This window comes from Patiria miniata, unplaced genomic scaffold, assembly GCF_015706575.1.
Source record: "Patiria miniata isolate m_02_andy unplaced genomic scaffold, ASM1570657v1 HiC_scaffold_3, whole genome shotgun sequence".
Lineage (NCBI taxonomy): Eukaryota > Metazoa > Echinodermata > Asteroidea > Valvatida > Asterinidae > Patiria > Patiria miniata.
In genome coordinates this window covers 3,298,733-3,319,842 of record NW_024037069.1, presented here as the reverse complement: position 1 = coordinate 3,319,842, position 21,110 = coordinate 3,298,733, and the positions used below count along the sequence as shown (strand labels likewise).

The 21,110-nt window shown below is 40.0% G+C and overlaps 1 protein-coding gene across 5 annotated transcripts in view; it reads left to right on the top strand.

Annotated features, from left to right (window-relative positions):
* Positions 1-5,205: 5,205 nt before the first annotated feature.
* Positions 5,206-21,110, top strand: part of LOC119737969 (protein CFAP20DC-like) — a 31,577-nt gene continuing 15,672 nt past the window's right edge. For 3 of the 5 annotated variants that reach the window (XR_005272419.1, XM_038212649.1, XM_038212646.1), the window contains exons 1-9: positions 5,206-5,431; positions 7,582-7,746; positions 8,134-8,220; positions 11,519-11,612; positions 13,185-13,257; positions 14,934-15,048; positions 17,111-17,267; positions 18,804-18,977; positions 20,515-20,639. Coding sequence is in view for 4 of the 5 variants with exons in the window: in XM_038212649.1 (XP_038068577.1) it covers positions 7,726-7,746; positions 8,134-8,220; positions 11,519-11,612; positions 13,185-13,257; positions 14,934-15,048; positions 17,111-17,267; positions 18,804-18,977; positions 20,515-20,639 (846 nt within the window). In the remaining variant the exon portion in view is untranslated. The remainder of the gene's footprint in view (positions 5,432-7,581; positions 7,747-8,133; positions 8,221-11,518; positions 11,613-13,184; positions 13,258-14,933; positions 15,049-17,110; positions 17,268-18,803; positions 18,978-20,514; positions 20,640-21,110) is intronic. The other 2 variants (XM_038212648.1, XM_038212647.1) reach the window with 2 other exon arrangements.

Genomic DNA, 21,110 nt, shown 5'->3' with positions numbered 1-21,110 from the left:
TCACCTTGCATTTTTAGCAAAAAATGTAAGGGTTTAACCTTTGCCAAATTAGGGCAAAATCAGATGTTTCTTGAAAATTGCAGATTGAAAGGGGTTAACCTTGCATTTTAAGCAAAATTGGGCAAAATCAGATGTTTCTGAAACAAATTCCGATGTAAGGATCAGAAAAGATCTCATTGTCCAGAAAGATCTCATTTTGCCCAATGTCGCTAAAAAATACAAGGTTCACCCCTTACAATTTGAGATTTTTCATATCAATCTGATTTTGACCAGTTATGCCAAAAATGCCAAGTTCACCCCTTACAATCTTCAATTTTCAAGAAACATTTGATTTTTAACAATTTCGCTTAAAAAGCAAGGTTAACCTCTTTCAATCTGCAATCTGCGATTTTGCCCTAATTTGTCAAGGTTTACCTCTTACAATTTTTGATTTTTCATACAAATCTGATTTTGCCCAATTTTGCTAAAAATGCAAAGTTAACCCCTTACAATCTGACATTTTTCCATAAACACCTAATTTTGCCCTTTTTTGCTAAAAAATGCAAGGTTAACCACTGACAATTTGAAATTTTTCATAAATATTTAAATTTCCCAATTTTACTAAAAAAGAAAGGTTAACCCCATACAATTTGAAATTTTTCATACACATCTTATTTTGCCAAATTTTACTACAAAAGCAAGGTTAACCCCTTAGGCCCCCCCCCCCAAAAGTCTCCGGTTTCTGGTATGCGCGCGCGTCGCCGTAGCCATGCGCGTCGGCAAAATGAAAAACTTTTTTTTTGCAATGAAAGATGATGTCTCAAAACCGCCAAACTCACTGGTTTGACTGGAATCCTGCTGCTGCACAATTTTAACGTGTTTTTAGATGGGGTTATGATCGAGAATAAGCTTTATGTGGCCTCTCTGGACTCCCATATATTTTCATTAAGTTTAGTCGGGCACCATTTGCAGTCATCAGCTGACATTTGAAGCAAAAAAGTCAGGTAAAAAAAAAAAAAAAGCCACGTCGCCGCAACACTTTTTGGGCAAGCTCCATACCAGAAACCGGAGACTTTTTTTTTTTGCCTTACAATCTGAAATTTTCCAGAAAGATCAGATTTTGCCCAATTTCGCTAAAAAAAATGCAAGGTTCACCCCTTACTATTTGAAATGTTTCATAAACAGAAAATTTCACACATAGGGGCCTAAATTATATATTTTTAAATTTAATAGAGACGCATTGATCGTGCTATCAAATACCATTCTAATACCATTGCGAATAACTGTATTGTTTGGAATGCTCACAATTAAAGACACGTTATTTGAAAGATGTATAAATAATATTTATATTACAATGTACATCTTTATTCTTTCCCGGTATAATTTATGGCGTTTCTTACGTCAATTGGCAATCGCGTCATTATATAATGATAGTCAAATTGATCGAACGAAACTCCGTTTTGATTATAGTCAATTATGAAATCTTCATTGATTTATGACATACACCTTTGTTTCAATTTTGATATTACCCGTAAACCTGCCGAGCAGCTGTAGATATCAAACTAAACCAAAGTATAAAAGATAGAGGGTCAAAAAAATCAAAAAGTTATGTGCTAGTCAAGCTTTCAGGGATCGGTCTGAGCCATAACAATGCCCCAGCCGATCCCTTAGTTCTCTTCCGGGGTCTCGGCGTCCCCGACCAATACACACTTCCTTCCCTATCCATCCATATAACCCCGGAGGGCCAGGCACCATGTAAAAGCAAAGAGCTAAGGGAGGAACAGGGCGGCCCCTAAGCCCTGATCCTCCGAGTGGACCACATGCCCTGAACCTGTACGAAGGCGCCAACCTGGAACTCGCGGACAGTACCAGCAGCAGTGCTTACCGATTAAGCTAAGGTACTGTTGGTACTTTACGACGGGAAATTAAATCTCTTATAGTGAATAATTGAACTCATACGTTAAAAACCAAAAAAGACACCAGCGGGATTCGAACCCGGGACCCCGCTAACCGTGGACGACGAATCGATCGTAACCACTCGGCCATTTCGTTACCTTAGAATTTTCCTTAAACTGAGAAAAGTTGTCTTTATAGGTGAGCAAACGCGCCAGGAAGATTACTGGGTCCATTTGCTTAACCTTAATGGGTAAAAACAAGTCGATATAATGAGCCCAGTGTGTTTGGTTTGTTAGGAAGCTGCATAACACAGCCTAATGTGCAAAACAGTCGTGTGCTAGGCGATTATTACGCAACAATGAACACCGCAATTGTGTATTTCAGACGCGTAGATTTCTACTCTTTGCATCTGGGCACATGTAGATTCTCACCTCCCTCTTCAGCTATTTCGACTTTCTTAAAAAGAAAAATAGAGACTGTCAGCGAATCTCCGGGAGTTGAAATAAGGATCGTCCCCTCGATAGACCTCAGACTCAGTAAAGATCAACATTGGGCTCGATCTTTTTCAACAGCTGTTTTTGCGGAAACTTTACATCTGGATTTTTGAGAAGCATCTGATTTTGCCCAATTTGAAAATATGTTCCAAATTTTGCTAAAAAAGCAAGGTTAACCCCTTACCATTTTAGATTTTTTCATACAAATCTGTTTTTGTCAAATTTTACTAAATATACAAGATATACAATTTAAAATTTTTCATAAACATTTCTTTTTGCCCAATTTTGCTAGAAATAAAAGGTTACGCCCTAACAATCTGCAATTTTCCAGAATCATCTGATTGTGTCCTATTTGCTTTAAAAAAATGCAAGGTTACTCCTTTACAATTTGAATTTTTTTCATGAACATCTAATTTTCCCCAATCTTATTCAAAAAGCAAGGTTAATCCCTTACAATGTGCAATTTTCCAGAAACATTTGATTTTTTCCGATTTTCGCTTTAAAAAAATGCGAGGTTAACCCCTTTCAATTTGAAATTTTTCGTAACATCTAACTTTGCAAAATTTCACTAAAAAAGCAAGGTTAGGCCAAAAAACAGTCTCCGGTTTCTGGTATGGAGCTTGCCCAAAGAGTGGTGCGGCGACGCGGCTTGTTTTTTTTTTTACCTGTTTTTTTGGCTTCAAATGTCCGCTGATGACTGCAAATGGTGCCCGACTAAACTTAGTGCAAAAATTATGAGAGACCAGAGAGGCCACATAAAGCTTATTCTCGACCATAACCCCATCTAAAAACACGTTAAAATTTTGCAGCAGCAGGATTCCAGTCAAACCAGTGAGTTTGGCGGTTTTGAGACATCATCGTTCATTGAAAATAAAAAGTTTTTCATTTTGCCGACGCGCATGGCTACAGCGACGCGCGCGCATACCAGAAACCGAAGACTTTTTTTTGGCCTTAATCCCTTACACCTGAAATTTTTCGGAAACATCTGATTTTGCCCAATTTCGCTAAAATATGCAATGTTCACCCCTTACAATTTGAAATGTTTCATAAACATCTAACCCCATACAATCTGCAATTTTCCAGAAACATCTGATTTTTCCCGATTTTGCTAAAATTTTACATCACTTATGCTAACAAATTATCAGGTAACTGGATCATTAAACGGGATAGGTGCACATCGGCCCTGGAGCTCAGACCACGTGTCATGCACTCCTCAATGCATAGATGATGCACATAACACTATGGGTAGTACAGGCACAGCTGGGGGTACTGCCCAAACAATGATGAACGCATTGCGTATGCTTAAATAATTACCCACAATTCCGGTTTTTACCGTTTAGGTGTGGCTCTATCACTTTACGCGATCCCCTGACGTCTCATACACTGACTTTAGGCAAAATAGTCAGACTTTCGCGGTCTAGTAACCAGACTTTGACTCTTAAAGAAACATCAAATGAAAAGGGAAATATCAAATGCATATTGCAAAAGATCGAACGCAAACATACCGATGAAACATCGAATACAAATAGCTCGAAATCATGTCAAACATATGTGTGAAACATTGCTCACATATTTGAGAATATCGCAAATATATTGTAGAACAACACACACAATTGTATCGAAAAACATCGCACATTTAATGCAAAAAATCGAACATAATATTGAAAACATCGCACATATATATCGTCAAAAACATCGCACATATAAATTGAAAATCGCATATAAATGTAAAACATCGCACACATATATTGAACATCGCACATATATTGTAAAACATCGCACAAATATATTAAACATCGCACAAATAATGAAAAACATCGCACACTTATATTGAACATTGCACATAAATGTAAAAGATAACAAACACATATTGAACATCCAACATATATATTGCAAAATATTGAATATTGCAACGTTTGACACGCCATAGACACTTGGCAGTATATGTACACATGGGCTGCTGACCAAGGGCGGATCCAGAACAACATTTTGGAGGGCCAAAAAAAATTGGTCCCCCCAAAAAGTGGGTTACGGCGTGGGTTCGGGGCCCCGAAAAAATGTGGATTCTAGATGTTCTGTGGTGCGATCTGAGGCAATTTCTGACCACTTTAACCAATGTTTTTGTTTGAGGAAAAGATGGTGCTGTACTCAATGCCTGCCTCTATTGCGATGTCACATTAAAAAAAAAATGGTTTCGTTTTTTTTTGGGGGGGGGGGGGGGGGGGGGGGCATGGCCCCCTTTGCCCCCCCCCCCCCTCCCCCCACCTGGATCCGCTCTTGCTGCTGACACGATTATATACATCATCATCATCATCATCGATCGGCTGCGGACCGCGGAGTAGTCGACTACCAGTTGTCGCTATGCAGGTCTCTTCCAGTGCATGTTGGCCGCTCATGTTCCTGCACATAATGGTCGTCTCTTTCCCTCCACATTACTCCCCATCACGCTCAACTTTAGCAGCGACCGCATGCAAGCCCCATTTTATAGAATAAGTTAATAGAGTACCAAGGTACCAACTTTTACGACAACGTGGTAGTAATGGGTATGAGCAGGGATGATCACTTAGTTTTGTAAGAGGGGTTTCCCCAAAAGTTACGGGATATTGGAAATCAATGAAATAAGCTTTAAGTTAACGTTTGTCTCAAAACGCTTGGAGAGTCGTGAGTATTTTTGATGATTTTTGGAAGTCGGGCTGTTTTTGGAAGTTTGGTGCAGCATACTCGTATTCATCCACTGGCACCGCCGGGGTGTCGCCGGGCCACGCGCTCGCTCGCATGACATAAGAACCTACGCGCTCGTCCCCAATAGAGGGCGCCCTCACTTTTCAATGATCCTGAAAATTTGTTTCAAAATGGCCGATTGAGCTGCACGGAGACGGTGTAAACAAGACAAGTCCAACGCTAGCGCTCACTAAATAACTCATTTCTAGATCTACAACAGGTTAACGAAGTTCAGGTGAACTGTTAATGCCATGGTAGGCTTAAAGATTTGTTTTTAAGTTGGCGATTGTGGTAAAAACGTATCCAAGTAGGAGTGTGACTGAGGCGCATAGCATTAGCAGGTGAGTGCGTTTTCCAAATCGCAAACATTGTCATTTTTTATTTGTAATATCATGAATATTGCGGCGATCGTTTAACGTTAAAGGGCCGGGCCACTACTCAGCACTAGGTCCTGAAATCCCCGAATTTTTCATGTTTTGGATTGTTTACTTATCTTATTTCAAACATGTGGTTGAAAGGAAATCAACCTAATGTTACAGTTCCCAAGAAAAGACGGGGGGAAAAAACCAGTTTTTTTACATCGGAATACGGAAACGACGGACAATGACAGACATGACAGAGAAGGCCTACGAATACGTTTTTTTTGTCATTCTCATACAGTGTATGATATAGGGCCTACATGTTGTGTCTCGGGAACAGCGGTGACCAAAAAAATTGTGGTTTCGTCAAACAACGTCCGTAAAAGGCAAACACTTTACGTGTATGAATAAAATCACAACTAGTATTAGTACAATGTAGTAAGTAGCATCCAAACGGCTCCAATTTATGGGGTTGCAAAAGTGAAATTCGTTCTTGCATGCATTAATACAGGAATAATACAAAAATCGCCCATTTTTTAAGGGTAGTTGTGTGGATGTTTCTATCCTAGTTTTAAATTTTTTTTTTTGGTTAACATAATATCATTCAAAGCGCGTTTTGTAGCCTAATCGGGCTGTTCCAGGACCTAGTGTCCCTTTAAACCTACATGTAGGGCATGAAGTGTAGATTGCAACAATGTGCAATCGTGTAGTTTAAAGAGGGCCCCTGTTTAGTGAGGATCAAATTTGAGTCAAAACTCAAAGGTGTTTTGTATCGGCCTAGTATTAGGCCTAGTCAAAAATGACCTTTCCAAACAACCGAAAAGGGAAAGTACCCCTACTCTACTCTCTATGGGTACGTAATACACATACATGTACATGCAGGTACATGTAGGTACATGTGTATCAACACGAACAAGCATACTCTACAAACATGACAAATATCAATTTGAAAGTGAGTTTTGGAGCGGTGACTGTATATTTGTACCCCAAGACTATAAATGTTCTGTACGATGCTGTACTTCTTGACATACATGTGCTCACGCTCTGTTCGCTTAAAGGGAATATACATCATTTGCTTTTGCTGTAATTTTCAGAAATGGATGGAATTGGGGGGTTGAAAATATAAAGCAAATATAGTTACACTGATTTTTTGGAGGTTTTGGGTTCGAAAATGCTATAAAAACCAAGAAAAACAATCATTTTCCTGTAGTCTGGTTCCCTGACTCCATATAAGAAGAAACGGAGCAGTTTACATACATTGGGGAATTGTAAGGTCAGGGAACCAGTCTAGCTGTCTCTTACCCGTTCATAGATTTGTAATCGATTGCAAACAAGTGCAATGGTCAATTGGGGCCAGTATTTGAAAAAAAGCCAGTTGTTTCCAACGCTGATCGGCCGATCAGCGTTGGAAATTGATACAAAAATACCACTTTTCTTGAAAATGACAGTATACCAGGTGCCATAATTTTACAGGATGCTTTAGACTGTCATTTACCAACATCCTATTAAGGTATTTCGTAAAAACTTGGTAATTTTATTTTTCGATGTTTGCAAATGTTGTATATTCCCTTTAAAGTGTTAGGGTTGAATCGATCCCGATGGTGCAAAAAAAATGATGAAAATAGTCCCCTTTCTGTACCGAAGCTACAGCTTGAGTTTTAACGTTTTAACGTGCGCTCGAAGCGTTGTTGGCATGACCTCAGAGTCTTTTGGTCTGGGAACCAACCACAGACACCGTCTTTATAGTGCATATCGCGGGCAGCGTAAGACTAGCCTATCGCAAGACCTCGTGATAAACGCTGCTGATAATTTGGAATTGCACTTACGATCCGGACATAGGGCAACTTGAACTGGTGTAGGGCAACTTGAACTGGTTCCCTTTATGATCAGTACGGTTAGAATTGCGTGCGGAAAGCTGCTATGCTTTTTCCAATTGATAGTGATACTGATACATGTATCATTTTATTTAAAAACGCGTTCTGCAGCCCTAGTGTGCGCTTTCTAGTGCATAGTGCCCATTTAACTGCAAGTAGACTATCAAAATTGCATTTTTGAACATTGAGCCATGGTTTGACTTTTTCCTTTTCGACATGTTTGTTCATTGATGATGTTAATCTTTCTTCCCTCTTCAGCCCTGCTAGATTTCAAGCAGCCATGAGCCAAGATCATGGCCCAGGCCCACGAGGTTCATAAACATGCACATGTGAAGAATAGACTGCAGGTACATTAGTATAGATCTCTGAGTTCTATCTGAGTAGCTGAGTCGACCTGCTGCCATGTTTAAGAGTGAATTTCAGGTGAGATGTTGGTCAGCATATTTGTAATGAGATATTTGTAATGAGAAAATAAAACCCAAAACCATCAATTTCTACCTTTTACCATTGACTACATATATGCAGAAGCCTCCGTATGACGATTCACAAAAAGGATTTGCAGAAAAAAAATCCCTACCTACATGTACCTACTGTACCCTGTTTTTAAGTGCCATCTAATGGGAAGCAGAAATATTTTTGTTTGGTCTTACTATAAATTCAATGTCACGCTTTTTCTCAAATTTCATTTTCATTACAAGAAACTGAGGCCCAGTGTGCTCTTGAAACTAAGCATTGTGGCATACATGTAGTTGGCATGATGTAATAAGCAGTAACTATTTGAGTGCTCCTGAAATGAACATTGCTCTGCAGGGTGGGGCATATGTAGAGGTCTTCAGTTGTCAAGGCAAGGAACCATTAGCCAAATGGAAACTGACTGGTGCAGCGTCCATACACAAGGTAAAAATTACCCCAAGATAAATCACAAACTTTGATTGGCAACGCTACACATGTCTGTCTCTGCGTTTTGTAGCTTTACCATGCTACTACTAGCTCTTGTGTCCTCTTTAGATGAGCATCCTTGAATTGAGTACTGCAAATTAAGACTTGGTTTGCATGAAAGTCAAAAGATATCCATTGATCCAGGGCAATTCCACACCAAAGTGGACATGACACCAAAAAATTCAAATACAAGTGACTTAAACAAATTTGGCATCAAATGAAAGCTAAAAGTCTATATTTTCAAGATTTGAAGTCGGAATTTAATTTTTTATACATTTCGGTACCAAAAAATAGGATTATGTAATAATCCTGTTTTAATCCTAAAAATGTGATTAATAGTGATATGAAAGTATTCTACCAATAGACACACAAAAATATGTACTAATGCCATCAGTTTCTGTCATGAGAAAGTATTGGTCTTGAAAAACTGACTAAAACTTGTTTTTAACATTTTGCGTAACTTGTTTCGCTTCAGTGACTTCTAATATTTCAGCCTTCAAAAAGTTCCTTCCGTTACCGAAAAAATACATATTTTTAATTTATTTTTAAAACTTGCAGTATGAATGCATTGAAAGTTATTGTGCAAAGCAAGTTTAGGTAGGCCTTCAATATGACATTATAACTGACACTGCTGAACTTCTCGTTTTCTAATTACAATTAATTAAATCACGTCCTTCCGTTACCAAATTGGTAACGGAAGGACGGTAACGGAAGGACAAATCGTATTTTTATGAAATGTTACGACATTTGCGCTCATGTTTGAAAAATGAAAATCACTGCAAATACATGCATGTGTAATAAGCATTGAAAGGACATTCATGTGACCCACCTTCACAAAAGCGGGATAAGCAGGGCAAGGTGTTTATTACAAAGGAAGGCACAGGCATGTACAACATGTACAATGTACATGTACATATATGCCGATGTACCAGTACTTGTACATGTATAGAGTTGTTGCAGAAAATCAAATCATAAAGTTGCTGCCATCAGCATTCATGGACAATAGAGAAAGATACGAATTCCTTGAAGCCATTCCAGAAGCAAATTAAGTCAAAAAAGAGATGGCAGAAAGTACCGGTACTTTGGGGCACTTTCATTCAATTTACATGTGTAAGACATGTGAGGTGCAATCTTTGACAAATTATGCCCAAGTTAACAATTTCAGTTTGGATGTTTATAAATTAATTGTTACTACTCTAAATCATTGTAATTTGATTTCAAACATTGATTTTAGAGTTCAATTAAAAGCAACACCTAACTGAAGCCATCAGTTCTACCGGTAGATGTTTTTACCTTAAATGTACATGTAGGCTGGTCGCCCCCCCCCCCCCCCCACCCTTTAGGTAAACCTTTGAACCTACCGGTATTATTATTAAAAGTTGTTAGTGAACATGTAACCAATATACTCAAGAGTTCAAATACTGTGTATTTAAACTTTTAAGGATTGAGGTGATGGGTTTGAAGTCTATTTCTGTAGTAGTCCTGTGTTCGTGAATTATGTGTTTTGGGTTGTTTCCTTTTTCTTTTGTTATCATTAATTAGCAGGCTTCTATCTTTATCTCAATAGTTTCTTGGGTATAATTATTTATGCCAGGTCTGCATATTGTTGATTTCACATTCAGTTACACATTTCAGCAATTTGTTTCACTTGTATAATTAGTGTAAATTCACATTTTGTTCATGCTATAATTGAGTAAACCTTTTGTCCTTCCGTTACCGTCCTTCCGTTACCAAATTATAATCTGCTTAAAACGTTGTAATTATATTACCGAAACACTTAAAGTCAAATGAAAGGCGGTATAGTATAGATAAAGCTTCAGGGATTCCATTTGCTACCTTTAGAAAATTATTGCCCCATAAAATTCACAGAGTTTACGCAAAACGCGAGTAAGTTGGAAAACCCTTGTCCGTTTTACCGTCCTTCCGTTACCGACCTCATTAATATTCATAATTCATAAACGGGAGGCATTCATGCCCCCAAAAAGTGTGGAAAATGAAAGTAGCATTATAGCAATACAATTGTGACATTTGTTTGCTGTAACTTTGAACAGTGTCTGTGATACACACATTTGAAATTTTGTTAAATGAGTGAAAACGTCCTTCCGTTACTGTGGAATTGCCCCTCACCAAACATCTTAGTAGAAGTTACTAAGACTTGGTTTGCAAGGAAAGTCAAAAGATATCCGTTGATCCACCAAATGCCCAAGTAACATTTTCCTAAGACTTGGTTTGCTCGGAAAGTTGAAAGGAATCCGTTAATCCACCAAATATCGAAGTTGCATTTTCCAAATACCGGTTTGCATGTATTTGAAAAGCATGAATAGTCTTAAGAAGACGACAAAACACGTCCGTGATGTAATTTGAAGGTGTGTGGTTTTATTGTTTGTCAAATGCCACATTTTTTGGTTGACAGTCACTTTAAACGCATCATTTGAGGGCGCATACTGGAATTTGTATCCTTGTGGAGTCATTTCTGTGTTCTGTACTAAAATTTTGAGTTTGAAAATCTAGTCCGAAATGCTCCTACCGGTATTTACACCAGAATTAATTTCCTGGGCAGAAATTCGAACTTAATATCCCTTACATAGAATACTTCAATTTGCGACACATCAACACACCTTGGAAATTCCTAGTTTTTGAGTACAATCCATTTCGTGATAACCTTGTGGAGACGTTTTCACCCATACAAGTTGCCGTGTGGACATACAATATGTTGTTCCTTATTATACACATGTCTCCACAGGTTACCGTGTATCAGATCTTCCAGGAGGAATCCGAGCCCAAATTTGCATCTTTAAATTCCGTCAAATATCAGCTAGCCAGCTATCTCAAAAAAATGTATCAAGACATACATGTACATGAAATTAACCCTAACCCCCATGAGTGATTTACTAGGAGCCTTCCTCACTCCTGCAAAATCCAACACCATGTGGCAACTCAACATTCAAACTGTTGGACTCCATTATTGGTGGTATGCCTGATCCCATGTAAAGCATAATCAGTTTACTAGTGCAGTACTCACTCCAACCGATTCCAACAAAACATGCAGTGGGAGTTTGAAGAGTTGGCGTTGGTTAGGGTTAATTAAGTTTTTAGCCTCAATCTCAATGTTTGAATATATTTCAAATATATTTGATCAAATCCTAAATCCAATAATCAAATACATGTATTATAAAAGAATGCACATCACTTCAGTGCTAAATGACATCAGTGAAGGGTGAAATCATTCAAATTTGTTGTCTACGTTTGTTTACAGGTCTACGAAAAAGAAGCCAAGAGTTTTGTGCATGTTTTGGAGGGTGCGGGGACCAGCACTAAGATACAGCTGCCTAAGGATGTCAAGCAGACTTGTAAGTGTAACAACTTCGGTGTTAAATTGTTTTTGTTTAAACAGTTGAACACAGAACTTGACTGGAGCGGGTTTGAACCTGCGACCTCCGGATTGCCGTTCCGGTGCTCTACCAACTGAGCTATCTAGCCCTGTGTTGAGGGTCTCCCATTTAGTCAAAGTCTTTGTTTAAGGGGCGCTAGTCAGAAGCCATAAACCCATATGACATGTAGCCAGGAATCACACCCAAAGTCACGAGGCTAACAACATTAGCAATGCTGCAAACCTGGGAATTAACAAACAGGGATCACTCAGAGAGTATACACAATGTTTTTTGATAAGCCCCACCCTGTGATGGTTTGACCAATCATAGCTATGACTGCATTAACCAAAAGACCAACCAAAGCCCAGTATGCATCTACATACATGTATGCCTGATGTGAACAGCTGTAAAATGCAGTGCAGTTTAAGGCTGACGCAAATGTTGTGGTGTATATTCAAAGTGGGCGGGGCTTGTTGCTGAATCCAGAACAGTCCATAAACAACATTTTAGCCTCGAATGGAGTAGCCTTTAGTCAAGTCCCACACGCCTATACCCGGACCATCCGGACACGTAACGCACCCCCGATGCTGGCACGTTAAAAGACTAGCACGAGCGGCAAAGCCGCGAGGGCCTTTACTATCTCGTGGAACTAATCACTTATTCATTTATTCACGTAATATAAATCAAGCAATATAAACCAATCATCTAACGGGGGTTTGCGGTTACCAGCAACAGCACATGACACGTGTGCTGTCTGGCGCCAGACGGCGGCTGATTTACGTTAGTAATTCTGCATTTTCATTGGTCAATTCACAACGGATAATGCATTATGCATGTCTACCAAATTGGTAGACAAATGTAAAGAAAAACATACGCGTTCTCCACGAGATGGTAAAGGCCCTCACAGCTTCGCCGCTCGTGCTAGTCTTTTTACGTGTCAGCATCCGGGATGCGTCACGTTTTGGGGTAAGCGCGTGGGACTTGACTAAAGGCTACGAATGGAGTTGCATTGGAGGAATGTACAATACCCCATTGCGCCTGTATACCCCAGGGCTTCTGTATAGCCCAGTGTTTCAGTACAGATGCTATTTTTGAGTTTCATCCCGAAAAATAGATTGGATTCTAAATTGCTATTTTTCTAGCATTCACTTTTGAATAGTTATTCTAGTTACATGTATAAATTCTCTTTGAAAGAGACATTGACCGAAACAATCGGCCCATGCTTGGTTTGAAATTCATACTTTACCATTTCAAATTATTGGCTGCCAGACAATAATGCTGTTCTCGTGGGTAGGCTGGTTTCCGCCCCACAATCAGTATGGATAATGTACAGACCAGGAGCCAGTCTGCTCGCAAAGTGGAGCTGTTTGTGCCTAAATCTGAAGAAAAAAAAAATTCAGGAGGTTGCAGAAATCCAAAATGGGGAGAAAAAAAATGGGAGGGGGGTGTCATGTTTGTTGGAATATTGCTTACATGTACAAGTGGAAAAAGCTTGCATTTGTTGAAGAGCACGGGAAACACAGCTTTAACAAATACATTTTTTGTTGACAGTGGCCTTGGTCCAGCGATTTCTGGTGCTCCAAGTCTTCGTTCCCCTTGGCCAGGATTTCTCCATTGAACTTGGGTAAGGCAGCTCCCTTGTAGAATAAACACGAAGGAGTGGTAATATGTTGTGAGGTATCGTGGCTTCGCATTTTCTGATGACGACCACCAAAAGTCATAACCGTCAAGGCATACCGAAGTGAATACTTGGTACTGGTATACTCCGAAAATGAAATCTTATTGACTATTTTTCATAACAGTGTTAATACACACTGTCATGTAAATCACCCAATGAAGGGCTTGGGCACAGAAGTAGTACTGCAACTGTACTTCCAGGAGCGTACATGTAGTTGAGGATGGAACATACAGAACAGTGTGTGAGTACAGAACATACAAAATGAGGCTTATGATAATGTGGTCATGGGTGAGTATCAACGAAAACTACTCCTGAAAGCCCACAAAAGTCCTACTTTTGTCCTCCAAAGTCCTACTTTTGTCATATTGTTGATGTTGAAATTTTGGTCCTACTATTTGACTACTTTTTCACCTGGGTCTGCTTGAAAGCTGCCAAAGTTCCAAAGATTTAAATAATACTAAGGGAATAAATGTGTGTTCGAGAGGTACATGTATAACACCTAGACTCCAACTGGTCTTAAACAGAGTGTTTAATGCCAACCAAACACATATTTATTCCCATTCATAATACCTTTTTCGGTAAAAAAACCAAATCTGTTCAGTCCAAAAATCGAAACAAGCCAAAAAGTAGACGTTGCCAACCATTTTGTTCAACAATTTTACTTCATTTTTTATGAAACACCCCTCTGACTGTAATATGGAATGTCCCTCTAAAACTCCTTACCTTAGATTGGCGTGCGCGTTGCGTGGTGTCGCGCAAAACGCAGCTGGGCTGGTGTAGTGTGAATTTCGGACTATATGAAATGCTGATTCACTGGTATTATTGCACATGTATATATGTGAGGAATGTGAACTTTCAACCAATGAGACTTTAAAAGGCATCGGATTTCATGGGAGTCCAAATTTCATGTGACACTGGAAAAGTGTTTAAGACCAGCCAGCCATGTCTTTATACATTTTGAAAACAAAGATTTCTTGATTTGGTTGATTTACATTGAACCTATCCCAAGGTGGTTCTGGATTAAGATGCAGGATTGGGGAAAGTACAGCCAATCCAGTACCACTTTACACAGAGGGATTGTTTCCCCTAAAAGCTGAAATACATGCAAAAATAAATTGGTTCATGTATTGGATTCCTCTGAAGCTAGCGACAGGTGTCGGTAGCCTCAGGCGCGGTTCTATGGGGGGGCTGGGGGGGCTTAAGCCTCCCCCAAAATTTTGTGTAGCCCCCCCAAAATAGATTCCGTAAAATAAATTGCATTAGCAAAAAGAAGGATTGTGATACATGCGATCGCGAACGGTCTCCCCCTAAAGAAAAAGGGTGCATTTGTAGTTAATATAGTGGAATGATTTTAGGATTTTATTGGCGCTCCCCATTGAAAATATGGCATAAGTGGGCCCCCCCCTTCCCCCACCTATTGATTTTCGGAGGCCTAAGTATCTGGAGAAAATAACCGGTCTACATTTCAGCACGCCTCCCTGAAAAAAATTCTGGATCCACCCTGCTAGCCCCCCCCCCCCCCAAAAAATATTGGTTCTAGAACCGCACCTGCCTCCCCCGCAAAGCACATAAAGGTGATAACAAATTTCAATTGTGAATTTGTTTGTTGTTTTTTTTCCCAGTGTGAGCGACATGGGCAACAACAAGCGACGGTTGTTGTTCTCAACGGCTCAGAAGGAAATCGCAGCCACACCACTGCATGCCAAGATCCCACTGACTGTCGTGAGGAGAGCCATGGTAGGTAGCCCTAGCCACTGAACATTTAAAGCTATAGTCCATCATTTGTAATTTGTGCATTTTGTTCGTTTGAAGCAACAAAAGTGTTCAAAATCTAATGAAGGATACTGAACAACTAACCTGATGAAGTTTCAGCTCAGCTTCAGCTGTATATTCCGAGAAAAACAACATTCTAGGATCTCAATTTCAAATCAAAAGTTGCTGAATCATGTTTTGAATTGGGCCTGAATTCAGCGTCCGAGACACGTTCTCACTTAGCCGGTTGCAGCTATACGCGATGTCGCGCACTGATCCGACGAATTATATCAAACTGCACACGCGTGTGCGTCGTGCCAATGCTTGCGCGTGCTTCGCCGAATAACAAAACGAACTACTAATTTAATTTTTCCTACGGTGCTTCTTAAGACGCACCGTTGGAAAGGCCTTCTTTCGTTCATAATGACAGCTTGCCAGAAAGAATAATTTCACAGGGAGTTTAGTCCCCTTACTATCTTTCAACCAAGTATGTTTTTCAACAATAATTACACCAGTTACTTTTCGGATAGCTGCAAATGATGGACTCTGGCTTGAATGGCCAAGGTGTTGTATGTAGGGACAGTGGGAAATGCTCGAGACCAATAATTTCTAGCAACAGTGTCTGTTGGGTATTAAAGGTATCTTGGTAAAATCGGCAGACATTGTTGCTAGAATTGTTTCCGCCATGAATCCCCAAGTTAGTTAAAGAATTGAAAGTTGAAATAAATGCCCTGATCCTCTCTAAATATTTCCACTCCTGATTGCATAGTATACAAATATTGACTGCTTCGAGTGGTGTAATAAAACTAGCCTCCTGAGGTGATCTATGAAGTGCTCTATTTTTCCCCGAGGCGAATCCGAAGGAAAAAAGAATGCCACATGGATCACCAAGGGAGGCTAGTTTTACTACACCATGAGATAAAGCAGTCAATATTTGTTTTATGACACCTCTCCCACAGATTCTGCTTGATTTTAAGTGATATCTGATTAATTTAACCTAAATGCAATTAAATTGTACTTCTCTTTGAATACATAATTAGTTCAAACTTTACTTGCACTTTTCCAAAATACACCTTCATGATATGTTTGAACCCAGTTCTTTAGTGCAAGCGCTTAGGAACAATGTACGCAAACGTTTGTTCACCATTGATCGTGGACGTCCTATTGTCCCTCTAACTTTTTAGGAAGAGGTTTTGTACACGACCCCAATTGCGGACGTATGCTGGGAATCGTGGACGATATTCTCTTTTGTTCTGTGGTATTTTTCGTCCACGGTTTGAAAAGATGAACACATACACCCCTATGCATTTCTACACAATACGGATTGTGTTGTGTAGTACTTTGGTTAATATGGGTATAGTACATGTACTTTGGTTGCTACGGGTATTATACAGGGTGAGTAAAAAAAAACGAAACCCAAATGTCGGGACCATTGTTTTAGTGAAGTTCTGCATGTAACACTTTTTAAATCTAGGATATGAAAGCCCAGTTCTTAAGCTTTATCTTAGTACAAGAATCATTCAAATCACTCATGATGTATTTTTAAAGTTACTGAATTTTAAACACAACCACCGTTTTAAAGTTCTGTCCACGGATCACAAAAAAAAGGTGTGAGTTTTTTCAGCAAAACAAACACAACTTACACACATCCCTCTGTGATTTGTTTTCATTTTGCTGAAAGAACACTTACCTTCGTGTGATCTGTGGACAGAACTTTAAAACGATGGTTGTGTTTAAAATTCCGTAACTTTAATTGTACATAAGTGATTTGAATGATTCTTGTAATAAAAGAAAACTTGGGCTTTCCTATCGTAGATTTTGAAAGTGCTACATGCAGAACTTCACTAAAACAATGGTCCCGACATTTGGGTTTTAGCTTTTTTTACTCACCCTGTTTAGTACTTTTGGCCTTGCGCAGCAAGATAGCAAGAATAGCGAATGGCATGTGACTCGCTCTCGGCCAGTCAAGATACAAAATCTGTGGGTGAGGTGTCATAAATCTTCCATAGACAATTATTGAATGCCTACACCAATTATTCCTCCACAGTGGCTGAACCTATGCATTGACCTGGTCTCCATGGTCAGTGAGGCGTTTCGATTGCAGACCTACAAGTCCTTAGACAGCCTCATCGTCTGCGCCAGCTGCCACCTGCGTAAGGTATTCACCATGAAGACCCAGCCACCGGACGATACGGATGATGATGGTGAGGATAAGGCTGTCAGATAATAATTTCAGTGGTGTGGTGCTCCTAATAGTATTCTTGTGGACTCCATGCACAAGCACTATGTGTCCGAAAATGCATGTCTTACATTTGATCGTGAATAACTCTGTTGTTTACCAATGGAATCCAACCAAAATTTTAGATCATGTAAACAAGACATGGCAAATTATATGGAGCGAGTTTCATCAGCATTGAACGAGAGGGGGAGATTTAAACGCCCTACAAAGAAAACAAATCACTTTCAGAAAGCACACCTCCTTGATCGTTTGGTGCTACACACGATCGAGGTTGATCGGGGTGATCCTGCATTTCTTCAGAAGCTGTCGGCCGCAGCACGCGCCTTCCGCCACCGTCTCCAGCGCTGTATCAACATTCTGAAAGAGACCATTTTTTTTTTGTGGCGTTTATATCTCACCCTCTTGCACAAAGCTGATGAATCTCGCTCCATAAAATTTGCCTTCCAATAAAAATTGGTTGCTCTTATATATATGAAGCATTCTGGCAATATGAGACAGTCTCAGCAGAATTCAAAATGTGGGTTTCTGGTATTAGGAAAGAGAAGAAAATTCTCCTTATAATACTGTTTGTTGGACTCCAATTGGACACTCCGTTGACAAGTTAGGGCTGTTAAAGTTTGTATGTATTGGCATGTCAAAAGAGTAAAATACTGAGAAACAGGTCTTTAACGTTCTTGTTTTGTAGTCGTGGTTTTGAAAAGATGCCAATTATTTTTCCTTAAAAACGTTTTTTTCCCCCAATTTTTATACTATTTCTTTAACCCTTTCCTTACTATGGGTGACTTTTGTCGACCAGGAAACCACGCACAGAACACCCTCAACACAGATTTATTCACTGCTTTTCAGCAAGCTGGCATGTTGGTATGTTGGTACATGTAGGTTTGGCTGCCCATACATCAACCATATACATGTACCAGCTGAAAGAGTGCTTTGGATCGTTCTAATGGTTCAGTTTATTTATAGTGTTACCATTTCTAAATAATAAGAGAAGAAGTATCCACGCACAATTTCAGGTATGACGTGCCACTTGGTCATGTGGTGAAATGGCTTGCCGTTTGATAACTGGGACCAGATCGACAAACAGGCATAAATGTCTTATTTTTGCACATAATGGCCTTGACTTTTACATCACATAAAAGAGGAAAGTTCAAGGAACAAACTTACACACACCACCTTTGATTTTAATCACTCCTTGGCTGTGAAAATTTGGGTTAAAAAAAAAGTGAGTTTTCATCTTGTGGTCCATGTTTTATGCTCTAATGACTGAGCAAATAATTTGGTCCTGGGGAGAGCCAAGTCAATAAACAATGTGGTAATGAAAGGGTTAGAATATGCTTAGCAGACCTACATGTATCAAAGGTTACAAATGTCAGTAAATCTGAAAATTGGAGAAAATATCACCCCATTCGTTGTTTGGTACATTTTTCTCACTATGGCCTGTGCCCAGTTTCGTCTCATTTTGCCAGAACACCTCATGTACTGCTATTTCTTTAAAATCCAGATCAGTACGACTGCAACCCACCCACCAACAACATGGAGCTAGACAGCATCCCCAGATCTTGCCAGTTCAGCGCCGACGTGTCGTGTCAGACGCAGGTCCTCAACATGAACAAACTCAGGCACGCCGAGTTCAAGCTCAAACCAGACAGCAGGCCTGGCTCCTCAACGGAACCATGTAAGTAATCAAAGTGTTGTAGTGATGCCGGGTACCAATGAGAACATGGCGTATATGTTCTTGGGCAAGACACTTTACTCCAATTGCCGTTCTCCTCCTGCAAATCAATGTTTCCTTCCTTGAGAACATCTCTCAAACGTAGGCGAGTGAAGCGATTTTCCTGAATTATTCAGTACTTTTGATGGAATCACTGCAGCATCCGATTTCATCAAACTCTTCGTAACTTACGATGCATCGCAGCGCTGCGATGCGTCATATCCTTACGATGCGTTGCAGCTGCGACGCGCCCTGCGATCCATTTCACGAAACACGTCGTAAGTGCGACGCGTCGTAGTGTATTAATAGCACAACTCGGTGACTGTTTTATGTATTGAGTCAGCGTACAGTAAATAGTCGTCTGATATTCAACAAAGAGTCGTTGGATCTCAGCTCGAAATTTGTTAAAACGTAAAACAAAATGGGGGTCGTGCGATGCAATTTTGAAGAAAACAATCTCTCAGTGGACTGTGTAGCTACTTTGAAATTTCAACTGCATTATTCCAGTCTAATTCATAATTATTCAATGAATTTTCTATTTACAACTTTACACACATTGCTTTGGTATTATAATCTCATTTATGTAATATTTATGGCATTAAACTGGCTAAGAAAGGGACTCTTCTTATTTTGCGATGACCACTAGACACGTCGTAACTTGCGAGTGTTTTAAGCTGCTGTCAAGGAACTTACGACGTGTTCAACACATCGCAACTTTCGTGAAATGGATCATACGACGCGTCGCGAGTTGCGACGTGTTACAGCGCTTTGCGAAATCGGGTGCAGGACACTTTCAGGTTCTTGGTCTCTTCTTTTCCCGTAAATTAAAATTATCCCAACAGTAAACTTGGAGAAGAAAAATAGTCGATGAAAAATGGGCACAGGCAGATTTTGAACCAGGAATCTTGCGACTATCCATAGGTCATCTCGCTATCCACTGGGCTACTGTGGCAGCTTGATGTCGGCTGTTCCTTAAGATACTTTAACCGTAACCTTTTCAACTCCATCAAAATCCATCTCCCCATTTTGTGGTAGGCAGGCCATGAGTACAAAGTCCATCAAAATCCACCAATAGCAGTGGTGGATTTCAGTGGATTTGGTATTGAAGCATTCTGTGAAGCAGAGTTGGTGATGGATTTTGGCGGACTTTGTTCTGTATAGTAGAACTCAGTGGGGAGTTAGGGTTAATGCAACTATAACAATAGTGTGACGTCATTGTTCATGAATAAACAGCTTTCTTATCGAAACTACTAAATTATTCATGATATGGCTCCGTCCGCCTATGTTCTTTGAGAGACGTTCTCAGCGAAGGAAATATGTATCTGCTCCCCACCCTACACTTCCCCTGACACCCCCCCCCCAAAAAAAAAACAAGGGGGGGGGGCTGCTCTGCTTTGCAAAATCCAAAATATTTATCAAATCTGCATTGTGACCTTTTGAATAAAAGAGAGTCATGTTTTAGTTTTTGTCTTCATTTTTTTACTTCTTCATCTTTGTTTAGTGGATCTGAACTCCAGCATGAAGGGACGTAGGAACCGGCCTACGCACATAGCCTTTGGCAGCAAAGTGCCTGTGCCTGCCATAGGGGCCGGCAAGAAACCAGCGTCGGCTGGCAGTCAGAGAGAGGTGAGTTTACACCATAGAGCTATATTAAATTACTAGAGCGCTAACTTGATGTACAAAGTAATGCCTGATGGGTGCATCCATTTTTGTGCACAAACCTATGGAAAACTCGAAATTGTGTACGGCTTTTGAACAGCTATTTGCATATCTGCGTTTGTATTCCATACTGGTGCGTCATCGAAGCCGATACGCCCAAAACCGAAACGCACGATCAGCAAATGTACGTTTCACTTTGCTCTACGCAAACAGCGCGACGTGTGCGCGTCCCTCCGCTGTGCATGGGCTTTTTGCCGTGAAATTTTTTGAACCGTCATGACGCGCTTAAGTTGTTTGCGTATCTTCTACTTGCGCGTTGGAAAATTCAGTCCATCTTTTTTGATTGTGTTCTACAAACATGCACATGAATTCAAAATGTCTGCGCCCAGAGCGGCTTCAAAGCGTCTCCGCGCGCAAGAATGAGGAGTTAGCGCTCTA